At 48.9% G+C, this 21,040-nt stretch overlaps 1 protein-coding gene across 1 annotated transcript in view; it reads right to left on the bottom strand.

Annotated features, from left to right (window-relative positions):
- LOC144818836 (uncharacterized) overlaps positions 1–21,040 on the bottom strand; it is a 1,999,126-nt gene that overhangs the window by 1,127,071 nt on the left and 851,015 nt on the right. The window contains 1 exon segment of the mRNA XM_078676624.1: positions 14,424–14,729. Within this exon segment, the coding sequence (XP_078532750.1) occupies positions 14,424–14,729 (306 nt within the window).

The following is a 21,040-nucleotide window of genomic DNA, read 5'->3' as shown; positions in this document are numbered from 1 at the left end:
TTTCTTGTAGACAACCCTCGTCTCTTGAGTTCTTGTTAACCTCCATTTGTGTTCGAGCATTGTACATTTCCTTTTTTTTTACTTCAGTTCTTGCCCGTACCAATTTTCAGACATGGTGCGCCTGGGTTTGGCATCGCGGCGACGCTGTGAGCAATGCTCCAGAGCCGACGCGATGTGGTTCTGAAGTCTATCTGTTGCTTCATCAACACCTATTTTTCCTATAGAGGAGTGGACAAAGTGTTGCTGAAAAGTTTCAACCTTGAAGTTAGCATAACTTCTCCTGTGGGCCGCTACCTGGTAGAAGGGCCTAGCGTTTTTAGCAGGTAGGTGAAAATTAAACTCGACCAAAGAGTGGTCCGTCCACAGTAGTGGTTTTATTGCTGAAATGGAGATGGGGTTGATATTGGAGAACATCAGGTCAAGGGTGTGTCCGGCCCTATGTGTTGGTTGATTAATTCTCTGGGACAACTGCATGATCTCCATATTCTCGGTTATCTGTTTGGTGAGGGGGTTATTACTGTCGTCATAGTGGATATTAAAGTCCCCTAGGAGCAGTATGTTTTTGTTATGAAGGCAGATTGGCATAACTTGTGCCAGGAGTTGAGCGTTGAAGTCGGAGGTGCAGCCAGGAGGGTTATAGATGATAGCACCACCGAATAGAATGGTGGTGTTAGTGGATACTGCAAATGCCATGGCTTCATGGCTGCTGGCCTGAATAATCTCCTGTCTGCAAGTGAGGGAGTCTTTAAACAACAATGCTACCCCACCTCCCTTCTTTTTCTCCCTATTCAAGTTGAGAATCTTATAGTTATCTGGGAGGGCCGTACCGATGTCCAGGGTACTGTGGTTGTCCAGCCATGTCTCTGTAATAAAGGCTAGGTCTGGTTGATCATTTTCAAGCATGTCCCAAATTTCAATGGCATGTTTGGGGAGGGACCTTACGTTTAAAAGGATACATCTTAAAACCAGGTCGGGGGTAGTGAAATTAGTAGGACAGTGCCAGGGGTTACTCAGCCAGTGGCAGTTGCGACAACTAACTGGTCCCATGGTGTTCAAGGGTCCCAGTTGTGCACATGACGCTTGATGCGATGCGCCTGTGGTGTTGCATTTTCTTAATTCGCTGCCTGAGTATGTGATAACGCCTTTCCTCAGTGGTTGTGGATGGCTGGTAGGTAGGACAGGGGTTGTGGCCCCGGGTCTCGGACTGTCGCGTACGGGCGCAGACGGGCTTGCCTTTGGCGCGCCCGTCCGCTGCGCTTCCGGGTTGGTGGCTCCATTTTGTATTGGCGAGGGCGGCAGGGTGGGAGGGGCCGAGCACTCTTCTGCTCGCCCTTCTCCTGCCCTCACCCAAGATGGCGGGGGCCCCAGCAGCGTCTACTCGGCTGCAGAGGGGGAGATCAGGGGAGCGTCAAGCCACAGGCACACCAGGGATCTTAAATGGCGGCGGCGAGTGAAACACGGTATTTAAGGAACACAACACAATTTGGTAACTCTTAAAATCAGTCAGCAAATTATAAAATGCGTTAAGAACAGTTTAGAACAAAGTTTATAAAAAGCGCTAGCTAAGTAAAAAATGCTTTGCTTGCAGGTCCCGGCTTTCCGCCTCAGGACGCTTCTTACCACACTCCACACACAGTATCAATCCTTAGATAGCAGGGCGAGAGGAAAAGTTTACTGAAAATCATTAGTGAAATACTGCACTATGTTCTTTGGTTGCTTACAGCAAACTGTAGAGAACAAGATTTAAGATTTTAAGTTAAAGGTGTAAAATAAAAATACAGCATTGCGTTATGGGAGCTATTGTTTATGATGCTGTCCCCAAGGTGCAGATAATGTTGAGGTTGTGTTAAACTTTCATGAATAGATTGCTAATAAAAAAAAAATGTATATTTCCACTGGCCCTAACCCTTCGTACAAGTATGTGGCTGCAGTGTTGAGCAAATGAGGTACGGTCCTACCTTCACCTTGTGTCCTAATCTGCCTGTACAAAGCCAACCCTTAACTCCCATCCTAGTTAGTACTAGAAAAACTTGAAAGAAGATGCATTTGACAGATTTATTGATTAGGGGGGGGGATTCAAATCACAAAGGTACCATAAACATGCATTTCCAGCCTAAAACTCAAGCCATAGTTAGCCTTTTAAATTTGGGAACGCTCAAAGCTCGTACATTTGTGGGCATTCTCAAACTCCAATCAAAAGCTCTCTCACCCTGCAAATGAAATAAATAAATCAAGAAATAAATCAGGAAACTAAAGATACCAAAGCAAGAGTCTAAAGAAAATAAGTGAAAACTGATTAACACCCAGTTTTGCCAGTCACTGTGTTTGTTAGAACAGATTGACAATTGCTTTATTAACCTTCCTGCTTTCTAAAAGTTGCTTGAAAATGTACCGTTTGCCCACTTTTTTTTCAAAATTTCCTTAGGTGGTTCAGGTTCGCTCGCTACACTGCTTTACCGTGTCGCAAAATGATGCATGTCTAGAAAGTGTCACTAACGTCAATAGTTTGGAAAGATGTGCTCTACCAGATACATGGTTACCAAAGGTAAATAACTTTTTCATCTGATAGATACTATTGGTTGTAGATTCCTTACCTTAAAATGGATACCACAGCAATACCATCCATGGAAGAGGGTCTGCGAACCAATATCAAACCAGAAAGTGCTGGAGGACCGAACAGACCAAGTATCCATCCCTTCGAACTTGGCTATCCAGGTAGTAGTGTCTGGTAAACATGTGCAGGTATGCCCACATTGCTGCCTGACAGATGTAAAGGACAAACTCCACATGCTAATGCCATGGTTGCTCTAGTGGAATTAACACACAACCCCACAGGAGGGTCCTTTTTCACCAAAGCCTAGCATTTTTTCATGCATAGGACAACTCATAGGGAGATGCTCGGGTTTTGAACAGCCCGACCTTTATTGGCACCCACGTTGCCAATGAAGAAAATATCATCCACACGGAAGTCTTTTGTGCGATCAAGATAAAAAGACAATGCACTTTTTGGGTCCAGACAGTGGCGTCTCCTTGGGAGGAATGCAGGGGTGGAAAAAAGATGGGCAGAGTGATAGATTGTCCCACATGAAAAAGCATAACAACCTTAGGAAGGAATGAAGGCTTGGCCCGAAGCACAACTTTATCCGGATAGACAGATAGAAAAGGGGGCTAGAAGATAAAGCCTGCAGCTCACTCACTATGTGTTAGACCTGGCACCTTGGCGTGGGTCTCCCTTCCATTTTTTCCGTTGCCTCATGTGTTTTTGCTGGTGTTAGATGCTTTGGGCACTGTGAAACTGCTGTCCAGTGCCACAGTGCAAGTGCTCCCTATTGTAAATTGATGTATGAATTAGTGATTCCATAATTGGCTGGTTTGGCTTACTTGTCAGACCCTAGTACAGTGCACTGAGTGTGCCCAGGGCTTGTAAACCAAATGCTGCTGGTGGGCTTTCAGCACTGGTTGTGCCACCCACAGAAGCAGCCTGTAAAACTGTGTCTAAGGCCTGCCACTGCAGAGCCTGTGTGCAGTATAGTACTGCCATGCTGACTGGGCATGTGCACCCACTTGCCAGTCCCTAAACCTTCCCTTTTCTTCATATCAGACACCCCTATAGTAGGCCCAAGGACAGGGTGCATTGTAAGTATAAGGTAGGACATGCCCTGGTGTGTGTGGCCTGTCCTAATAGTGAATTACAGCCATTTACGTGTTTCACTATTGCAAGGCTTACTGTTCTCCATAGGCCAGATTGGGCAGTTAGATTATTACATTTTATAATCCTCCCTGAGTCAGGGAAAATGGGGGAAAGTCTAGTTTAGTATGCCTGAACTCAGAATGATAAAATGCATCTTTTAGCGAAGTTGTTTTTAACATTTGATGTTTGAAAATACCACTTTTCGAAAGTAGGTATTTTCTTGTCTAACTATCCAAGCCTGCCTCTGCTAGGTTGTGTATTCCTTGTCTGGAGTTTGAGTGACAGGGCTGGGGGATTCCAGGAGACCGGATAAGTCAGCCCAGTGGTGAATAGAGAGATCTGCATCTAGATGAGCGGAAGGAAGTTGCACCTGGGACCTGAATAGGGCTGTGCCTTCCATCTACAATGCTGGCTCCACCTCCTGTGGTGCACCCGATGCCCTACACTGTGAAAGGAGAGGAGTCGTCATGTCAACAGAGTGCTCCAGGGCTGTGCTTTTCCTCCACAATGCTGGCTTCACCTCCTGAGGGGCGTCTGATGTTTCTGCCCTGCACTGTGAAAGGAAAGAAAGAGTCATGTAAACAGAGGGCTCCAGAACTGGTTTTGACTAGGCAAAGGCCCCTCTGGCCTCAAAGAACAAAGGATTTGGGGGTATAAGTATTGGGACCCTGATCCCAAAAATGTAGATCACTTTTGGACAACAAGAAGAAACCTTTGCTCAGGAGATGAACCTAAAGAAACTGAGTAGAGACTATCCCTAACCTGAAGTGCTACTTGGGGGATTGGCCTGCAGTGGTTGCCTGACTGCCAAAGAAAGGAGAAAGGACTTTGTGTGCTTTATTCAACTTATAAGGATCTCCAAGGGCTTGAGAGAAGAGCTTGCCCCTTGCTGAAGTCCCAGGGAACACTAACTTCAACCCTCAGCTCCCCAAGAGTTCTTTGTTAGTGCCTGCTGCTGTTTTGGGCCTTCTGAGGGACTGCGTGTCGCAAGGAGCTGGCAGCGCGACTCAAGAGGGAGAAGCATGTCGCCGTCACAGCCGTTGCATCGTCGATGTCACCACCGTAGCTGTCTCATTGCACTGCATCCGAAGTAATGCCCCGCAACCCCGAAGAAGCGTGTAGTCATCGCAGCCGCTGCCGTCACATCATGGATGTCACAGCTGTAGCTGTCACATTGCACCGCATCAAGAAAAGTGCCCTGCATCCACGGAGAAGTGTTCCGCCGTCGGAGCTGCTGTCGTCGCATCAGTGAACAAGGGTGTTGCCGCTGCAGTGGTCACATTGAGCAGAATCGTCTCGCATCGTCTGAGAAGAGTGTCGCCGCCATAGCCGATGTCGTCGCATCACAGAACAAGGGTGTCGCCGCTACAGCTGACACATCGAGCAGAGACTTACCGCAACTTCCGAGAAGCGTGCCGCATCAGAAAGAACCTGACATCTTTATTTCTTTGCACCGTATCTTTGCTGCATCTCCATCTTTGCAACACTTGTGATGCCCTGCGTGTCGCATCTGAAGGCAAATTGACTCAAAGTGTCGCATTTTAAGAACTAAAGAGAACTAAGCTTAAACTACCATTTTAAGTATAGTATTGTGGATTTTTGTCATTTGTGGTCTTGTGATAAGTTTGTGTAAAGAATACTTATTTTTTATATAAAACCTGTGTGGTGTCCATCTGTAGTGTTGTCATTTGATTACTGTATGTGTTCACAAATGCTTTACACACTGCCTCTGAGATAAGCCTGTCTCCTCATGCCAAGCTGCCAAAGGGGTGAGGCACAAGTTACTACTTGTGTAACGATATATCTGTAGGAAACATTAGTTAGTATTAGATTCCTTACCTTAGAATATCCCCAGGCGTCAGACTGGATCCGGAAACTTTTGCGTAGCAGTACCCTTGCGCGTCGGTAGGCGTCGTCTGCGGCTCCGCATCCGTCGTCGGCGTCGTGGGCACCGTGATGACGTCTGAGTACTTAGACTCCGCCTCCACGTGCTGACGTCAGTTCTTAGACACAGCTTTTCTGCGCCAGAAACACAGAGCCATGTTAAAAACCAACACTGGTGCCATTGAAACTAGGGCCCTGAAAGGGGATAACCCTAACCCTAGATATCGGTTCGCAGAACGGGGAGGATGGGTGGGTCGGTAAGGAATCTAATACTAACTAATGTCTCTTACAGATATATTGTTACACAAGTAGTAACTTGTGCATCTGAAAGAGACACGCTAGTATTAGATTCCTTACCTTAGAATAGATACCCCAGCAATACCAACCCCGGTGGTGGGACTGCGAACCAATAATCACACCAGAAAGTCCTGGAGGATGGAACGGCCAAAGAAGCCATCCCTCCGGACTTGGCTGTCCAGGCAGTAGTGTCTTGGAAACGTGTGCAGCGATGCCCACGTAACTGCCTGACAGATGTCTTGTAAGGGCACTCCCCGGCCCAGGGCAGTTGTAGTTGCCGTGGCTCGGGTGGAATGAGCCCGCAATCCAACAGGGGGCTCCTTTCTAGCCAAGGAGTAGCATGCCTGGAACCACAAGATGGTCCACCTGGAGATGGTCCTCTTGTGCACCGCTTTCCCCTTCTTAGCGCCCACGTAACCAACAAAGAGTTGGTCATCCACCCGGAACTGGCGTGTGCGATCCAAGTAAAATGAGCGCACGTTTTGGGTCCAGACGGTGGAGCCGCTCTTCCTCTTTAGAGGGATGCGGTGGCGGGAAGAAGGTTGGCAAGGTGATAGACTGCCCGATGTGGAAGGCCGTGACAACCTTGGGCAGGAAAGATGGCTTAGTACGCAACACCACTTTGTCCGGATGGACAGAAAGGAAAGGTGGAGTACAAGAAAGGGCCTGGAGCTCACTCACTCACTCTCCTGGCAGAGGTGATGGCAACCAGCAGGCGGTCTTCAGAGTAAGAAGGCGGAGAAGACAGTTGTGAAGTGGCTCAAAAGGAGCGCACATCAGAAACGTAAGAACCATGTTCAAGTCCCACTGAGGTATCACAAACGGAACAGGAGGGAAAGTGTGTGTGATGCCTTTTAGAAATCTATTTACAATAGGGGACTTGAACAAAGAAGGTTGATCAGGCAGCCTAAGAAAGGCTGAAAGGGCAGAAAGATAGCCCTTGATAGTGCCCAGAGCAGAGCCCTGCTGGGCAAGAGAAAGAAGGAAGAGAAGAACCTCAGAGAGAGGGGCAGCAAGAGGATCCACAGCCTTTGCTGTGCACCATGCCACAAATCTGTTCCACCTGCAGGCGTATACCGACTTTGTGGAGGGACGCCTGGCTGCCAGAATGACGTTACAGACTTCAGGAGGCAAGTCAAATGGCCTCAACTGTCGCCGCTCAATCTTCAAGCATGGAGGTGGAGACTGGACAGGTTCGGGTGGAGGACCGTCCCCTGCTGCTGCGAAAGAAGGTCCTCCTGAAGAGGCAGACGAACCGGGGGATCGACTGACAGACTGAGTAGCTCTGGATACCAGTACCTTCGTGCCCAGTCCGGAGCCACAAGAATGACTTGGGCCCGGTCTTGTCTGATCTTCAGCACTCTGGGCAGAAATAGGCGTAAAGGCGCACAACGCACCGCAGCTCCAGTCGCGAAGAAAAGCATCGCCAAGCGAGTGCCGACTTGAAAATTCCAACGCACAGAACTGATGACATTGCGTGTTCTCTTCGGTGGCTAATAGATCTAACCAAGGCTCTCCCACTGCTGAAAGAGACCTTGCGCCATGTCAGAGTTAAGACGCCATTCGTGATCCATCATGCACCGGCAGCTGAGTTTGTCCACCCTCACGCTCAGGGAACATGCCAGGTGTTGAACCACCAGGGTGACGCCCTGGTGTTCCAGCCATTGCCAGAGGCGCAGAGCCTCCTGGCAAAGGGTCCACGATCCCCCACCCCACCCTGTTTGTTGCAGTACCACATGGCAGTGGTGTTGTCCGTGAACACCTGCACTACACTTCCCCAGACAGAGGGAAGGAATGCCTTCAGTGTAAGTCGGATCGCCCGCAGCTCCAGAAGGTTGATAAGGAGCCGGGTCTCGGCCGGAGACAGAGGCCTCTGATCTCCCTCTCTCCCATGTGGCCCCCTATCCCAGGAGGGACGCATCCGTCACCACTACATGCTCCGGTTGGGATAAGGAGAGAGATCTGCCGCTGACCCAATCGCGGTTTGTGAGCCACCTGTGCAACTGACTCGCAGTGCCCTTCGAGATCAGGACGTGGTCTGACCAGTTGCCCTGATGCTGTGCCCACTGAAACTTCAGGTCCCACTGCAGAGCCTGCTTCTGCCACCTGGCGTGATGCACCAGAAGGATGCAGGAGGCCATCAGCCCCAGGAGCTGCAGCGTCAACCTGACCGAGGCTCGGGATAAAGGCTGAAAGATCGAAATCAGATCCTGAATATCCCGAACCCGCAGCTCAGGGGGATAAACCCGAAACAGTGCCAAGTCCAGAACCGCTCCGATGAAAAGGAGCTTCTGAGAGGGGCACAGGTGTGACTTCGGCAAGTTGATGCAGAACCCCAGCGAGTGCAGGAGGTCAGCCGTAGTCTGGAGGTGGGAGACCACTGTTTGGGGTGAGCCCGCCTTCAACAACCAGTCGTCGAGATAGGGGAAGACTGAAACTCCTCATCTGTGTAGATGAGCTGCGACAACCGCCATCACTTTCGTGAACACCCGAGGGGCACTGGTAAGGCTGAAGGGGAGCACGGTAAACAAAAGTGCTGGTGGCCTACCGTGAACCTCATGTAGCGCCGGTGGGCCGGCAAGAAGGGGATGTGGAAATATGCGTCCTGCAAGTCCACCGCTACCGTCCAGTCTCCCGGGTCCAGGGCAGCTAGGACCTGAGTCAAAGTCAGCATCTTGAACTTCTCCTTCCAGAGGAAGCCGTTGACGCTCGGGAGGTCCAAGATAGGGAATAGGCCTCCTTTGCCCTTCTTGGGTTGCAGAAAGTAGTGGGAATAGCAACCATGTCCTACGTCTGGCCCAGGAACGCGCTCGATGGCCCCCTGGGCCAAGAGAGACATAACTTCCTCCTGCATAAGTAGCAAGTGATCCCCCGACATGCGGTGGTATCATGGTGGTATGGCTGGAGGTGTCGCCTCGAAGGGGAGGGATTAGCCCCTTCGGAAGATTTGCAGCACCCACCTGTCCGACGTGATGGTACGCCAGTGAAGGAGGTGATGGCGAACCCTGCCCCCCACTGGTGTTGAATTGTCCTGAAATGCTGGACTAGGAAGGCTTAGAGGCAGATGCTGCAGGGGCGGATGTGGACTGACCCTGCCGTTGTCCCCCGGTACGGCCATGGCAGTAACCACCTCCGCAACCGCGTTGAGACTGGTTCTGCGGCCTGTGGCTGGCTGGACGTGTGGGGGCACCCCTTCCTTGGCCACGAAAGGGGTGAAAAGCAGAAGTTTGCTGGCGCTGGCCCAGGTAAAAGGACTTGGTCGTAGCCCTTGAGTCCTTTAAACGCTCAAGCGCACTACCCGCTTTGTCACCAAAGAGGGATTGCCATCGAAGGGCATGTCCATGAGCGTGGCCTGGACATCCCCCGAGAAGTTGGCAGACCGCAGCCAGGCGTGGCGACGAACCGCCACCGTCGTGGAAAATCGCTCTGCCCAGCGAGTCCGTGGTGTCAAGTCCACATCTAATAGAGTACCGTGCTGCATCCCGCCCCTCCGCCAGAGCTTGGGCGAGCCGTGTCTTGGCCTCCTCCGGACACTGTGGCAGCACCTCCGAAACTGTATCCCACAGAGAGTGGGTTTAACGGCCCAAAAGGCAGGCGGTGTTGACAGACCGCAGCCCCAAACTCGGAGAGAACAGTTTCTTCCCAAACTGATCATACCTTTTGGATTCCCGATCGGGCCACATTCCGATCCACAGGGAGGCCTGTAGAGGGCTTGGACCAGGTGCCCATCAGAAAGTCGGCGAGGGCTTCGTTAAACGGCAGTAGAGGCTCCGATGAGCTACCCTGGGGTTTGAGGCACCTCAGTGAGGAGGTTAGTCCTCATGGCCGCGACAGGGAGCTTAAGAGCCAAGGCCTTGGCCGCCCTGTTCAACACCACGCTATAAGTAGCCCCCTCCTCCGAAGCCACTGAGGGAGGAGAGATGAATCCAGTGTCATGCAAAGTGTCGAGACCACTGGCCTCCCCCAGCTCATCTGCCCAGTATTGGCTTAACTAGCACTGCTGTGCCAGAGGGTCCTTGGACCCCTCCCAGTCCTCCTCATCAATCTCCTGGAAACCAGGCAAAAATGATGGAGCCGGGTCGTAGGTGAATTGGTCACCCATCGGCGCCGGAGACTGTGCAGAGTGGTGCCGCTCCGTCGTCGCACCCGGACCGGGGCTGAAACAGAGGCCGGTGTCATCCGAAGACTGCACCGGGAGCGACACCCTCGGGGTCTGCGCCAGCAGAGGAGTCGTGAGGTGGACTGGCGACGACTTGAATCTAGGCTTGGATCCTGCGGCATCGGGACCGAAGTAGACAATGGTGCCGGGGCCGAAGCACCCGACGACGCCGGGGCCGGAGCTGCCGGACTGCAAGGGCTCCCAGTCTGCTCCGCGTGGCCCGAAGGCGCCTCGACAGGTTCTCACAGAGGGAAGTGAGTCCTCATGGCTACGAGTAAGTCCCGTATCTCCTCTGGCGTCGCGTGCAGCCCAGGGACCGGCGGGTGTGGAGCTGGACGCGGCGCCAGCTGCTCCGGCGGAGCCGCGCGTGTGGTGTCGCCCGAACCCCTGGCAGCATCGCGCGAGCGTAGAGGGGAGTCGGAACAGCGATGAACACTCTTCGACTTCTTTTTTGAATGCCTCAACTTACTGGATGACTTGGAGCCCGACGAGTGGTGGTGACTCGACGAGCGGCGATGACTGTGGCTCCACGATCGGTCCCTCTACTTCCTCCTCGAGCGAGACCTCGAGCAGCGCGGAGCCGACTGTAGGAGCTCGAGCAGCTTAAGGGACCCTCCCGTCTAGCCTTCAAGGTCAAGGTCCGGTAGTCGGGGCACCACTTGTCATCGTGGTCAGCCCCGAGGCAGTAAAGGCACCGATGGTGGGGGGTCAGTCACCGACATCAGGCGGTGACAGGCGTCAAAAGGTTTAAAACCAGGCATCCCTAACGGCACCGCGGGTCGAAATCGACTCGAAAAGTGATCAAAAGAGATCAAAAAAAGTCAAAAAATGACTAGAGCACTTCTCTTCCCGGATCGGCGCTTGCTGGCGCGGAAAAAAGAAGAACTGACGTCAAGACGCAAGGGCGGTGTCTAAGTACTCAGACGACATCATTCCGGGGAGCATGACGCGGACGACAGACACAGAGCCGCAGATGATGCCTACCGACGCGCATGGGTACTGCTGACAAAAACTTTCTGGATCCAGTCTGACGCCTGGGGATATTCCAAGGTAAGGAATCTAACACTAACCTGTTTCTTTCAGCCTATGACAGTACTCCTTTTTCGGACAATAGTGTAGTCATCAGGGGAAGCTATTGCTGCAGAACTGACTATGCTGTATATGTGCTGACGTGCACCTGTGGCTTGAGTTATGTCGGTAGCACCAAGCTGCAGGTGCACGTCAAAATTCTACAGCATCTCAGGGCGATTGGGAATAATGACAATGCTTATCCGGTAGTGAGGCATTTCAAATCTGTACACAACAACAAACTGAAATGCCTCACATATTATGCGATCAATGCCGTGGCCCCCCTCAGAAGGGGAGGCAATAGAGAAAAACGCCTAAGAAAATTAGACACACGCATAATTTTAGAACTTGACAGCAAGAGCCTAATGGGTTGAATACGACTGAAGACATGTATAATTACGTGTGAGCATCAGGGATAAGAGCGGTTATTTTTACATTGTAATGAATCTATTTAATGATTTTATTCTGCAGAATTTTTGCACATTGGTTGGTCCCTGTCGTTAAATAAGTGGAATCATATTTGATATCATGAACCAACTAGAACTTTCAAAGCTGTTTCACTGAAATATACTTTAGTGGAGATATTACAGTGAGATTTCTGTTTTTTAACCAATATTACTTGCACAGTATGGGATTTTAATACAAGTGTAGGTTAGGTGTTTGTGTATATATAAATAATGTTTACCAAATCAAATATTTTTTATTTTAGGAGCACTGGAGAAGTGTGGCTCAGGGGTTAGAGGCGGCAGACCCGGAAGCTGAGATCGGTCCTGGACCAGGGTTCAATTCCCCGCCTCGGCGGGTCTTGGGCTAAAAATTCCACGGACTCGATAATTCTCGCCCCGGTGCCTCCTCGACTCACGGGTTCACACTCTGCGACTCTGGGCAATAGCTTGCTTAATCTCCACAACGGCCCCTCGCGGCGGGATGCCTGACTTTCACCTTGTGGATACCCTGCTATCTCACAGGGGAATATCAGGAAGGGTTCCCTAAGCAAGCGCCGGGAAACCCACTGCGGGTAGCTGTGCGCTATATAAGCTCAACTACATTTACATTTACATTTACTTTAGCACTTTATTTAGACCACTTTTTGCACAGAGTAATCTATTCCAACAGTTTGCTGTAGGAGTACATATCGTAGATTGAAGTTGGGGATGAGTGCAATGGTAATATTAGTTATGCATTTATGCAGATAAAAATATGGCGTTTCAGATATATTCTATGTGTATGGAAATATAGACTTGTTCCCATGTGGATCAGTATGACAATATACTCCAATGTGATAGTTTTCATACTCATGACCCATATTTGCAGAATTTGCACAGATTGCTATGTTTGCACAAAGGATTGTTTACATATTTATTGACATTTTAAGTATTTATGTATTTGGGTCTTACTACCTTGTCCACAATAACATCAAAACATGATCGACACATTTTTTTAAAAGTTTTGTACATGAAGACATATATTTATATAGTTTATTGCATTTGTCACTTTACAACTTCAAGCATTTACGCTGTTTACAAAAAAACTGTCATATCTGCTGTGAAATTCCTTGAATACAAAGCTATGATTCTGAGTAGAAGCGAAGTATTTCCTCTATGTTGATGGTGGAGGTCATGTGACTAACAAAAGGGATTGGACACCTAGCAACTTAAAAACAATGGCAGACGCTGTATTTTCGGTGTGATCAAGGGCACAGTGTGCTCGAAACGAGTCGCAGAGGGAGAGCTTGAATAATAAAACATCTACCTGCCAGAGCCGTTTGGGTCCCTTTCTCTCATTTTGTGAAAGTAGTGAGTTTGCTTTTGTGAGAGAAAGAAAAAAAAAAAAATATATATATATATATATATATATATATATATATATATATATATATATATATATATATATATATATATTTCAATCCACAATGCGTAGCAAAGCCACACCAACTGCACTCGCCTCGAGAAAACCAGGGATCACACTTCAAACCAAAGTGCGCTATTCCAAGTGTATTTATTTATTCCATTGCAGCATCACGATGCTGCAATGGAATAAATAAATACACTTGGAATAGCGCACTTTGGTTTGAAGTGTGATCCCTGGTTTTCTCGAGGCGAGTGCAGTTGGCGTGGCTTTGCTACGCATTGTGGATTGAAATATTGACACAGGGTTACCTTTGCCCCTGACCTGCACCGCTGTCTTGGTGTTGCGGAGGATGTGGACCTGAATATATATATATATATATATATATATATATATATATATATATATATATATATATATATATATATATATATATATATATATATATATATATATATATATATATATATATATATATATATTTCTCACCCCGCACAGCGGCCGCTGTGCGAATGCACTTCCAATCTATCCTGCATCGTAATCACCAACCGTGCAGTGTTAAAAGCACCAACATTTCCCAACGCAGGATTGCCTTGCAGATTTTAGAAAGGTGACAACGCACGTTGGCTTTCCAAGCTGGGTACTTTTGTTGATGAGACATAATTGCGGCCTTGCCTGGGTCGCGGAGAGCCCTCCCGCGGAAAAGCGGGTCCGGGCGCAGCTAAACAGTTGGCGCACATCAGAACGTTGTTTCATCTGCAAGGACATTCACAGTCTTGTAAGTGAACCCCTACACGTGACAGTAACCCACTGGGTGATTAATGTTTAATGTGATTTGGCGATCAAGGTCAATAAAGAGAACTATCTAAGAAGAAACTTACCTGACCAGCATGCACTTTGCTTGCATACGCCCACAAATGGGTGTTAAGTAAGCTGACCAGGAGGTGTGGTATGCTTAGAATCACATTCGCCAGCACCTGTGAGCAAGGGCGCAGTGACACTCGAAACGCGTTGGGAAATGTTGGTGCTTTTAACGCTGCACGGTTGGTGATTACGATGCAGGATTGCCTTGCAGATTTTAGAAAGGTGACAACGCACGTTGGCTTTCCAAGCTGGGTACTTTTGTTGATATATATATATATATATATATATATATATATATATATACACACATACATACACACACACACACCATGTCATACATACATAATATTGCTTTATGTTTACAGTTGTCTAAGAAGTGTCACTTATGTGTCATCCAAAACGAAAAAACACGAGCCAGAATAGAACATTTGGTTCATAAAATTATATTTTGCTTCCAAAACAAATTGCAAAAAAATGGGCTTACACTAAAAATTACACACCTTTTCTGAAATGTTTCTCAGATTATTGGATAACCACATGTCAACAGTTCAAAACACTGTTTTAGTATAAAACAATCTTATCTGAAATACAAATTCTGAAACAGTGAGTTACCTGCTCAAAGTTCTTCTGCATATCGTCCATGAGTTGATCTCTTTCTGTTTTTAGACTGTCTTGCATTTGCTGCAGTGTGTGTCTTTCTTGAGCAAAAGCAGCAGTGGCGTCCTGTAAATCCCGGAGCTGATGCATAACTTTATATTTTTCATCCTCGAACGTTTTCAGAGCAGAGTCGCTGGCTCTTAATTGCTCTTTCAGCTGCTCCACCTCTGCAGTCAATTTCAGCTGCAGTTCAGTTTTCTCCAACACAATTTGATCATTTTCTTGACTTTTCTGTTTAAGTTCTTCCGCCAAATAGGACAACTGAAGACATTGAAAATAAATGAAAACGGACCCTAGAATAATCACTGTTTTCAAACTCTAGAAAACTGCAAATAATTCAGAAACAAAAAGAAAAAGAAGAGGTAATGTCTGCAACTTCTTAAAGGAAGCTTATTGATTGCAGCCTTCCATTGGGGCTTTCTTTTGCCTGAGCACAACTCATTTGTTTTAAGAAGACGTCTATAAATGAATGGAGTCTTTCCAATGTATATGTGAACTAATTACTATAAGGGAGGAGAAAGAAGTTGTGAAGTATTATCGAAATCCAGCGTGTCATGCCATTATGGTTAAATAATCCCATCGAGGGGCTGTGATGACAAAGCATGACAACAAGCATGTAATGCTAGTGTCACTAAATCTCTGACAATGGCTTTGTTGGGGCCCAATACACATTTGGACCATTATTTGTTTTTATTTTAAAAGGGCATGGCTTTAAAAAAAAAAAGTTACATTGAAGGGCCATTGTCTTTTGAACAGGAAAACATTTAGTGAAAATAAGTTACATTTCAGGCTACATAGTTGGTTGTTGGAAGTAAAAAGCAGAGAACAATGTTGTTCAGAAGATGGCATTTTAGTGATAAATGTTTTGCTGCAATAATACTTTACGTGAGCACAAAAAGTTAAACAATTCCAAAAACTATGCAAAATTCTATATTTATTAGGTAGTTACTGCTATACCGCAGGGACATTTTTCCTAAACAAAAATATTACATTTACAAAATAATTACAATGCAAGTTATAAGGAAAATTGGTTACAAGGTTTACAGGTGTATCCTTTTGTAATGAATAAATCCAAACTACGAATGTAATGTTGCAGTGCATGCCACATACTATTTCAGTCGCAGAGACATGAAGCAGTCACATTGTCCAAAAAGAAAAACGTAATTACCTTGGGATAATGCTCTTTCTGGTGGATTCTGGATACTCTAACCACCAATTCTAAACATTCAGACCATCCCCAAGCTGGATCAGGAAGATTCAAAGAGTAAGGCTACAACATGCCAGGAGATGGCGCTGTGCGGCTATACATGTACTTTAGTTCTGTCCATGAAGTGACAAACGAAGTGACATCTAAGAGTTTACCATGCCAGGCTACAACAATTTATCTTGAAACGGTCTGCGCCCGCAGACGCGGAGCCTGTGGTTTATCAGAGGCATCAGTGTGCACTTCTCTTGTGTGGGACCATTTTAGATGGATAACAACTATTCCACAGAATGGGAAAGTGTAAGGGCAGGGAGAATATGCGGTTAGGCAGTGCTTCTACCAAATGGAGCATTACGAACAGCACCTAACTGGACCTTCTGATGGATATTTCTAACCGCAGGTTCCTCACCCTTAGTATAGAGAGCAATGGAGCTCCGCCTCAGGAGGGGGGTCTGTGGAACGGCGCAGACCAACACGTCCTGCAAGACCAAAGAGCCAAAATTCCCTTAACCTCCCCACACCAGACTGTCAATGCAAAGCTACTTCGTAAACATATGCACTGATGCCCATGTTGCAGCCTGACAGATGTCAAGCACAGGCACTGAGCAGGGGAAGCTGCATTGGCCATGCTGGATTGGGACCTCAGTCCTCTAGAGGTCGCTTTTTGGCCAGTACGCAATACATCTTAATTCAGAGGTCTGTCCACCTTGACTGAGTCCCCTTCTGCACTGCCTCGCCTGTGTGCGCCCCGATAACCCCACTGAAAGACGGATTATCCACCCAATGGACTTGGGTGCATATGTTGTAAAAGCTCAAAGCTTTTCAGGGGTACAACCGATGGAGTCTCTCATTCCCCTTCAGGGGGTGAGGCGCAGCAAAGGACAATGGAAGAATGACTGACCAACATAAAACACACTCACATTTGGTAAGAAAAAAAGCCACAATGATCAACACCACTTTATCAGCAAAAAAGGCACAGTAAGGCTGCTGCACCAAGAGCACTTGGTGTTCACTCACATGACAAGCCAATGTACTGTGATCAGAAGAGCAAGTTACTTACCTTCGGTAACACCTTATGTGGTAGCGACTCCATCTCGCCACATATTCCTTATCTTAGAATATTCCCCAGGTGTCAGACTGGATCCAGAAATGTTTGTGAGCAGTAGCCCGGTGCGCCAGTAGGTGGCGTTGTTCGGCTCCGTGTGGTGCTGTCAGAGCTGGAAGTGATGTGCGCAATGGCTATATAGCTGCCAATCAGGCGTGCTGGCGACAGTTTCTTTTCACGACTTTCCAAGCCAGAAGCATGGTGCCAAGAAGAACAGTGACCACTGGTACGTTAAGCAAGGGTCCTTAAAGGTGAAACAGTCCTTAACTCTACAATCTGTATGCAGAGCACGGAGTATGGGTGGACTGGTAAGGAATCTGCAGTCACAAACAGAGCATAATCGTCCAGAGCCCTACCTGACAGCGCCTGAATCGACCAGAACTCCGGATTCCCGCCACCAGTCGCGCCGCCGCCTCGGGACTACGTTTCCCATCAGGCTCAGCGGCGGCGCGTTCCCCGACGCGGCAAAAGCGCCGGGAGGGGCACTACAAAGCTGTAAGCCCTCGGTGGAGCGGGGGGGAGTCACAAACAGAGCATAATCGTCCAGAGCCCTACCTGACAGCGCCTGAAATCGCCTGAATCGACCAGAACTCCGGATTCCCGCCACCAGTCGCGCCACCGCCTCGGGACTACGTTTCCCATCAGGCTCAGCGGCGGCGCGTTCCCCGACGCGGCAAAAGCGCCGGGAGGGGCACTACAAAGCTGTAAGCCCTCAGCGTCGCGGGACGCGAGCGGGACGCCCGGGGCGAAGCCCGGGCAAAGGGCGGGCCCTCAAAGGCCAGATAAGGCCGGACCGGACCATATTCTTTTGCAGTTAGGATTATGTCTACATCAGGATTTGACGTTGTATTACCTGCATTAGAGACCCCTATCCTTGGCCCCCTTGATAAATTTTTCTTCAAAGCTACAGGTGAAATCGACAGAGACCTGGCCTTGGCAGAGCGTCGTATTGCACGGCGTCAATCTATAGAGTTATTGAAAAACATCACTCAACTACCAAATCCGACTCTTATTCCTGAGCCCCTTCCTCTTAACCCGACCCTAAATAATATAGATGAAGATCTAATGAATACGGACAATGTTCCCTCAGTGTTCCGATCCTTTTTATCACCAAATAATGGACCTTCTTCCCCATCCCCATTAAAATCTGCTCATAATACTACCTCTGCACTCCCTGATCTTATTGATTTGGTCACGCCAAATTTGCCAAAGATTGCAGAGTTTGTCCCTCCCGAAATATTTGAAATTCCTTCCTCTTTGGCCACCCAAAAAGTAACCATGTTTCAACCTTTCCCACTTGTTTTAAAGTTAGATAAACCCCCACTTTCTAAAAATCAACCAAACAAGAAACAGGTTATTATTAGATCTCCACCTAAAAAACGACGCAAGAAAGTCGCCATGAAAAGTATTCCTAAAACCCCAACATCGGCTAAAGCATCATTAACCAAACAACTTCTACAAATTGTGGAAGGAACATCCAGACCACCCAGGGAAATCCTTACTTCCTGCGTGCCCCCTACGATTAAAGATTTTGTGGACGCCATGGAACACCTTGTTAAGGCATTGCTAATACCCATACATGAGAGAGTCAAAAGAATAGCTACTCAACTTGACACTCTCTCAGAATCTCTGACCCAAAAACAACCAACTAAGGGGGCCGCAAATGCTGTCTCAAGTTCAACAGTTGGTAACAAACCTACTCATGGTCCAGAACTTAAAACTCCAAATGCAAATCCCACTACATCGGCTGATGGGGGAACAAATTCGAAAATAGAAACAATGTCCAAAGTACAGAAATCTAATAAGCAATCTACGGCTTTAAATCAGCAAAAAACCCACCCCCTGGCCCCAACAAAAAAGACAGGAACCACTCATAATTCTGTTCCCCCTCCAAAAGTGCCTTCTGATACTTATTCAACACAAATTAACTCGCTCATAGCCTCAGTAAAAATGGGCAAGGCACAAACCACTCCTGAAACAAGCATTTACAATGCAATGGTCTCGGCATCATTAAAGGTAGAGCTATTGGCATTGCTCATGACATTTTTTTTTCTTTAAATCATAAATAAATGGCATTGTCATTTACATTGTCAATACACACCACTCTGCACTCAACTGCACTGCACTCAACTGCACTCACCAGCACTGCACTGCACTCACCTGCACTGCACTCAACTGCACTCACCTGCACTGCACTGCACTGCACTCACCTGCACTGCACTCACCTGCACTGGACTATACTCACCTGCACTGCACTCACCTGCACTGGACTATACTCACCTGCACTGGACTATACTCACCTGCACTGGACTATACTCACCTGCACTGGACTATACTCACCTGCACTGGACTATACTCACCTGCACTGGACTATACTCACCTGCACTGGACTATACTCACCTGCACTGGACTATACTCACCTGCACTGGACTATACTCACCTGCACTGGACTATACTCACCTGCACTGGACTATACTCACCTGCACTGGACTATACTCACCTGCACTGGACTATACTCACCTGCACTGGACTATACTCACCTGCACTGGACTATACTCACCTGCACTGGACTGCACTGCACTCACCTGCACTGCACTCACCTGCACTGCACTCACCTGCACTGCACTCACCTGCACTGCACTCACCTGCACTGCACTCACCTGCACTGCACTCACCTGCACTGCACTCACCTGCACTGCACTGCACTGCACTCACCTGCACTGCACTCACCTGCACTGCACTGCACTGCACTGCACTGCACTGCACTCGCCTGCACTGCACTGCACTGCACTCGCCTGCACTGCACGCACTGCCCTCGCCTGCACTGCACTGCACTCACCTGCACTGCACTGCACTCACCTGCACTGCACTGTACTCACCTGCACTACACTCACCTGCACTGCACTGCACTCACCTGCACTGCACTCACCTGCACTGCACTCACCTGCACTGCACTCACCTGCACTGCACTCACCTGCACTGCACTCACCTGCACTGCACTCACCTGCACTGCACTCACCTGCACTGCACTGCACTCACCTGCACTGCACTGCACTCACCTGCACTGCACTGCACTCACCTGCACTGCACTCACCTGCACTGCACTCACCTGCACTGCACTCACCTGCACTGCACTCACCTGCACTGCACTGCACTCGCCTGCACTGCACTCACCTGCACTCCACTGCACTCACCTGCACTCACCTGCACTGCACTCGCCTGCACTGCACTCACCTGCACTGCACTCACCTGCACTGCACTCACCTGCACTGCACTCACCTGCACTGCACTCACCTGCACTGCACTCACCTGCACTGCACTCACCTGCACTCACCTGCACTCACCTGCACTGCACTCACCTGCACTCCACTGCACTCACCTGCACTGCACTCGCCTGCACTGCACTCACCTGCACTGCACTGCACTCGCCTGCACTGCACTCACCTGCACTGCACTGCACTGCACTCACCTGCACTGCACTCACCTGCACTGCACTCACCTGCACTCACCTGCACTCACCTGCACTGCACTCACCTGCACTCCAATGCACTGGCATGCACTCCACTGCACTGCACTGCACTCACCTGCACTGCACTGCACTCACCTGCACTGCACTGCACTCACCTGCACTGCACTGCACTCACCTGCACTGCACTCACCTGCACTGCACTCACCTGCACTGCACTCACCTGCACTACACTCACCTGCACTGCACTACACTCACCTGCACTGCACTGCACTGCACTCCCCTGCACTGCACTCACCTGCACTGCACTGCACTCACCTGCACTGCACTCACCTGCACTGCACTGCACTCCCCTGCACTGCACTCACCTGCACTGCACTGCACTCACCTGCACTGCACTCACCTGCACTGCACTGCACTCCCCTGCACTGCACTCACCTGCACTGCACTGCACTCCCCTGCACTGCACTCACCTGCACTGCACTGCACTCACCTGCACTGCACTCACCTGCACTGCACTCACCTGCACTGCACTGCACTCACCTGCACTGCACTCACCTGCACTCACCTGCACTGCACTGCACTGCACTCACCTGCACTGCACTCACCTGCACTGCACTGCACTCACCTGCACTGCACTCACCTGCACTGCACTCACCTGCACTGCACTCACCTGCACTGCACTGCACTCACCTGCACTGCACTGCACTCACCTGCACTGCACTCACCTGCACTGCACTGCACTCACCTGCACTGCACTCACCTGCACTGCACTCACCTGCACTGCACTGCACTCA

Source organism: Lissotriton helveticus, chromosome 2_1 (genome assembly GCF_964261635.1).
Source record: "Lissotriton helveticus chromosome 2_1, aLisHel1.1, whole genome shotgun sequence".
NCBI classification, from domain to species: domain Eukaryota; kingdom Metazoa; phylum Chordata; class Amphibia; order Caudata; family Salamandridae; genus Lissotriton; species Lissotriton helveticus.
This window is presented reverse-complemented; position numbering and strand designations above follow the sequence as displayed.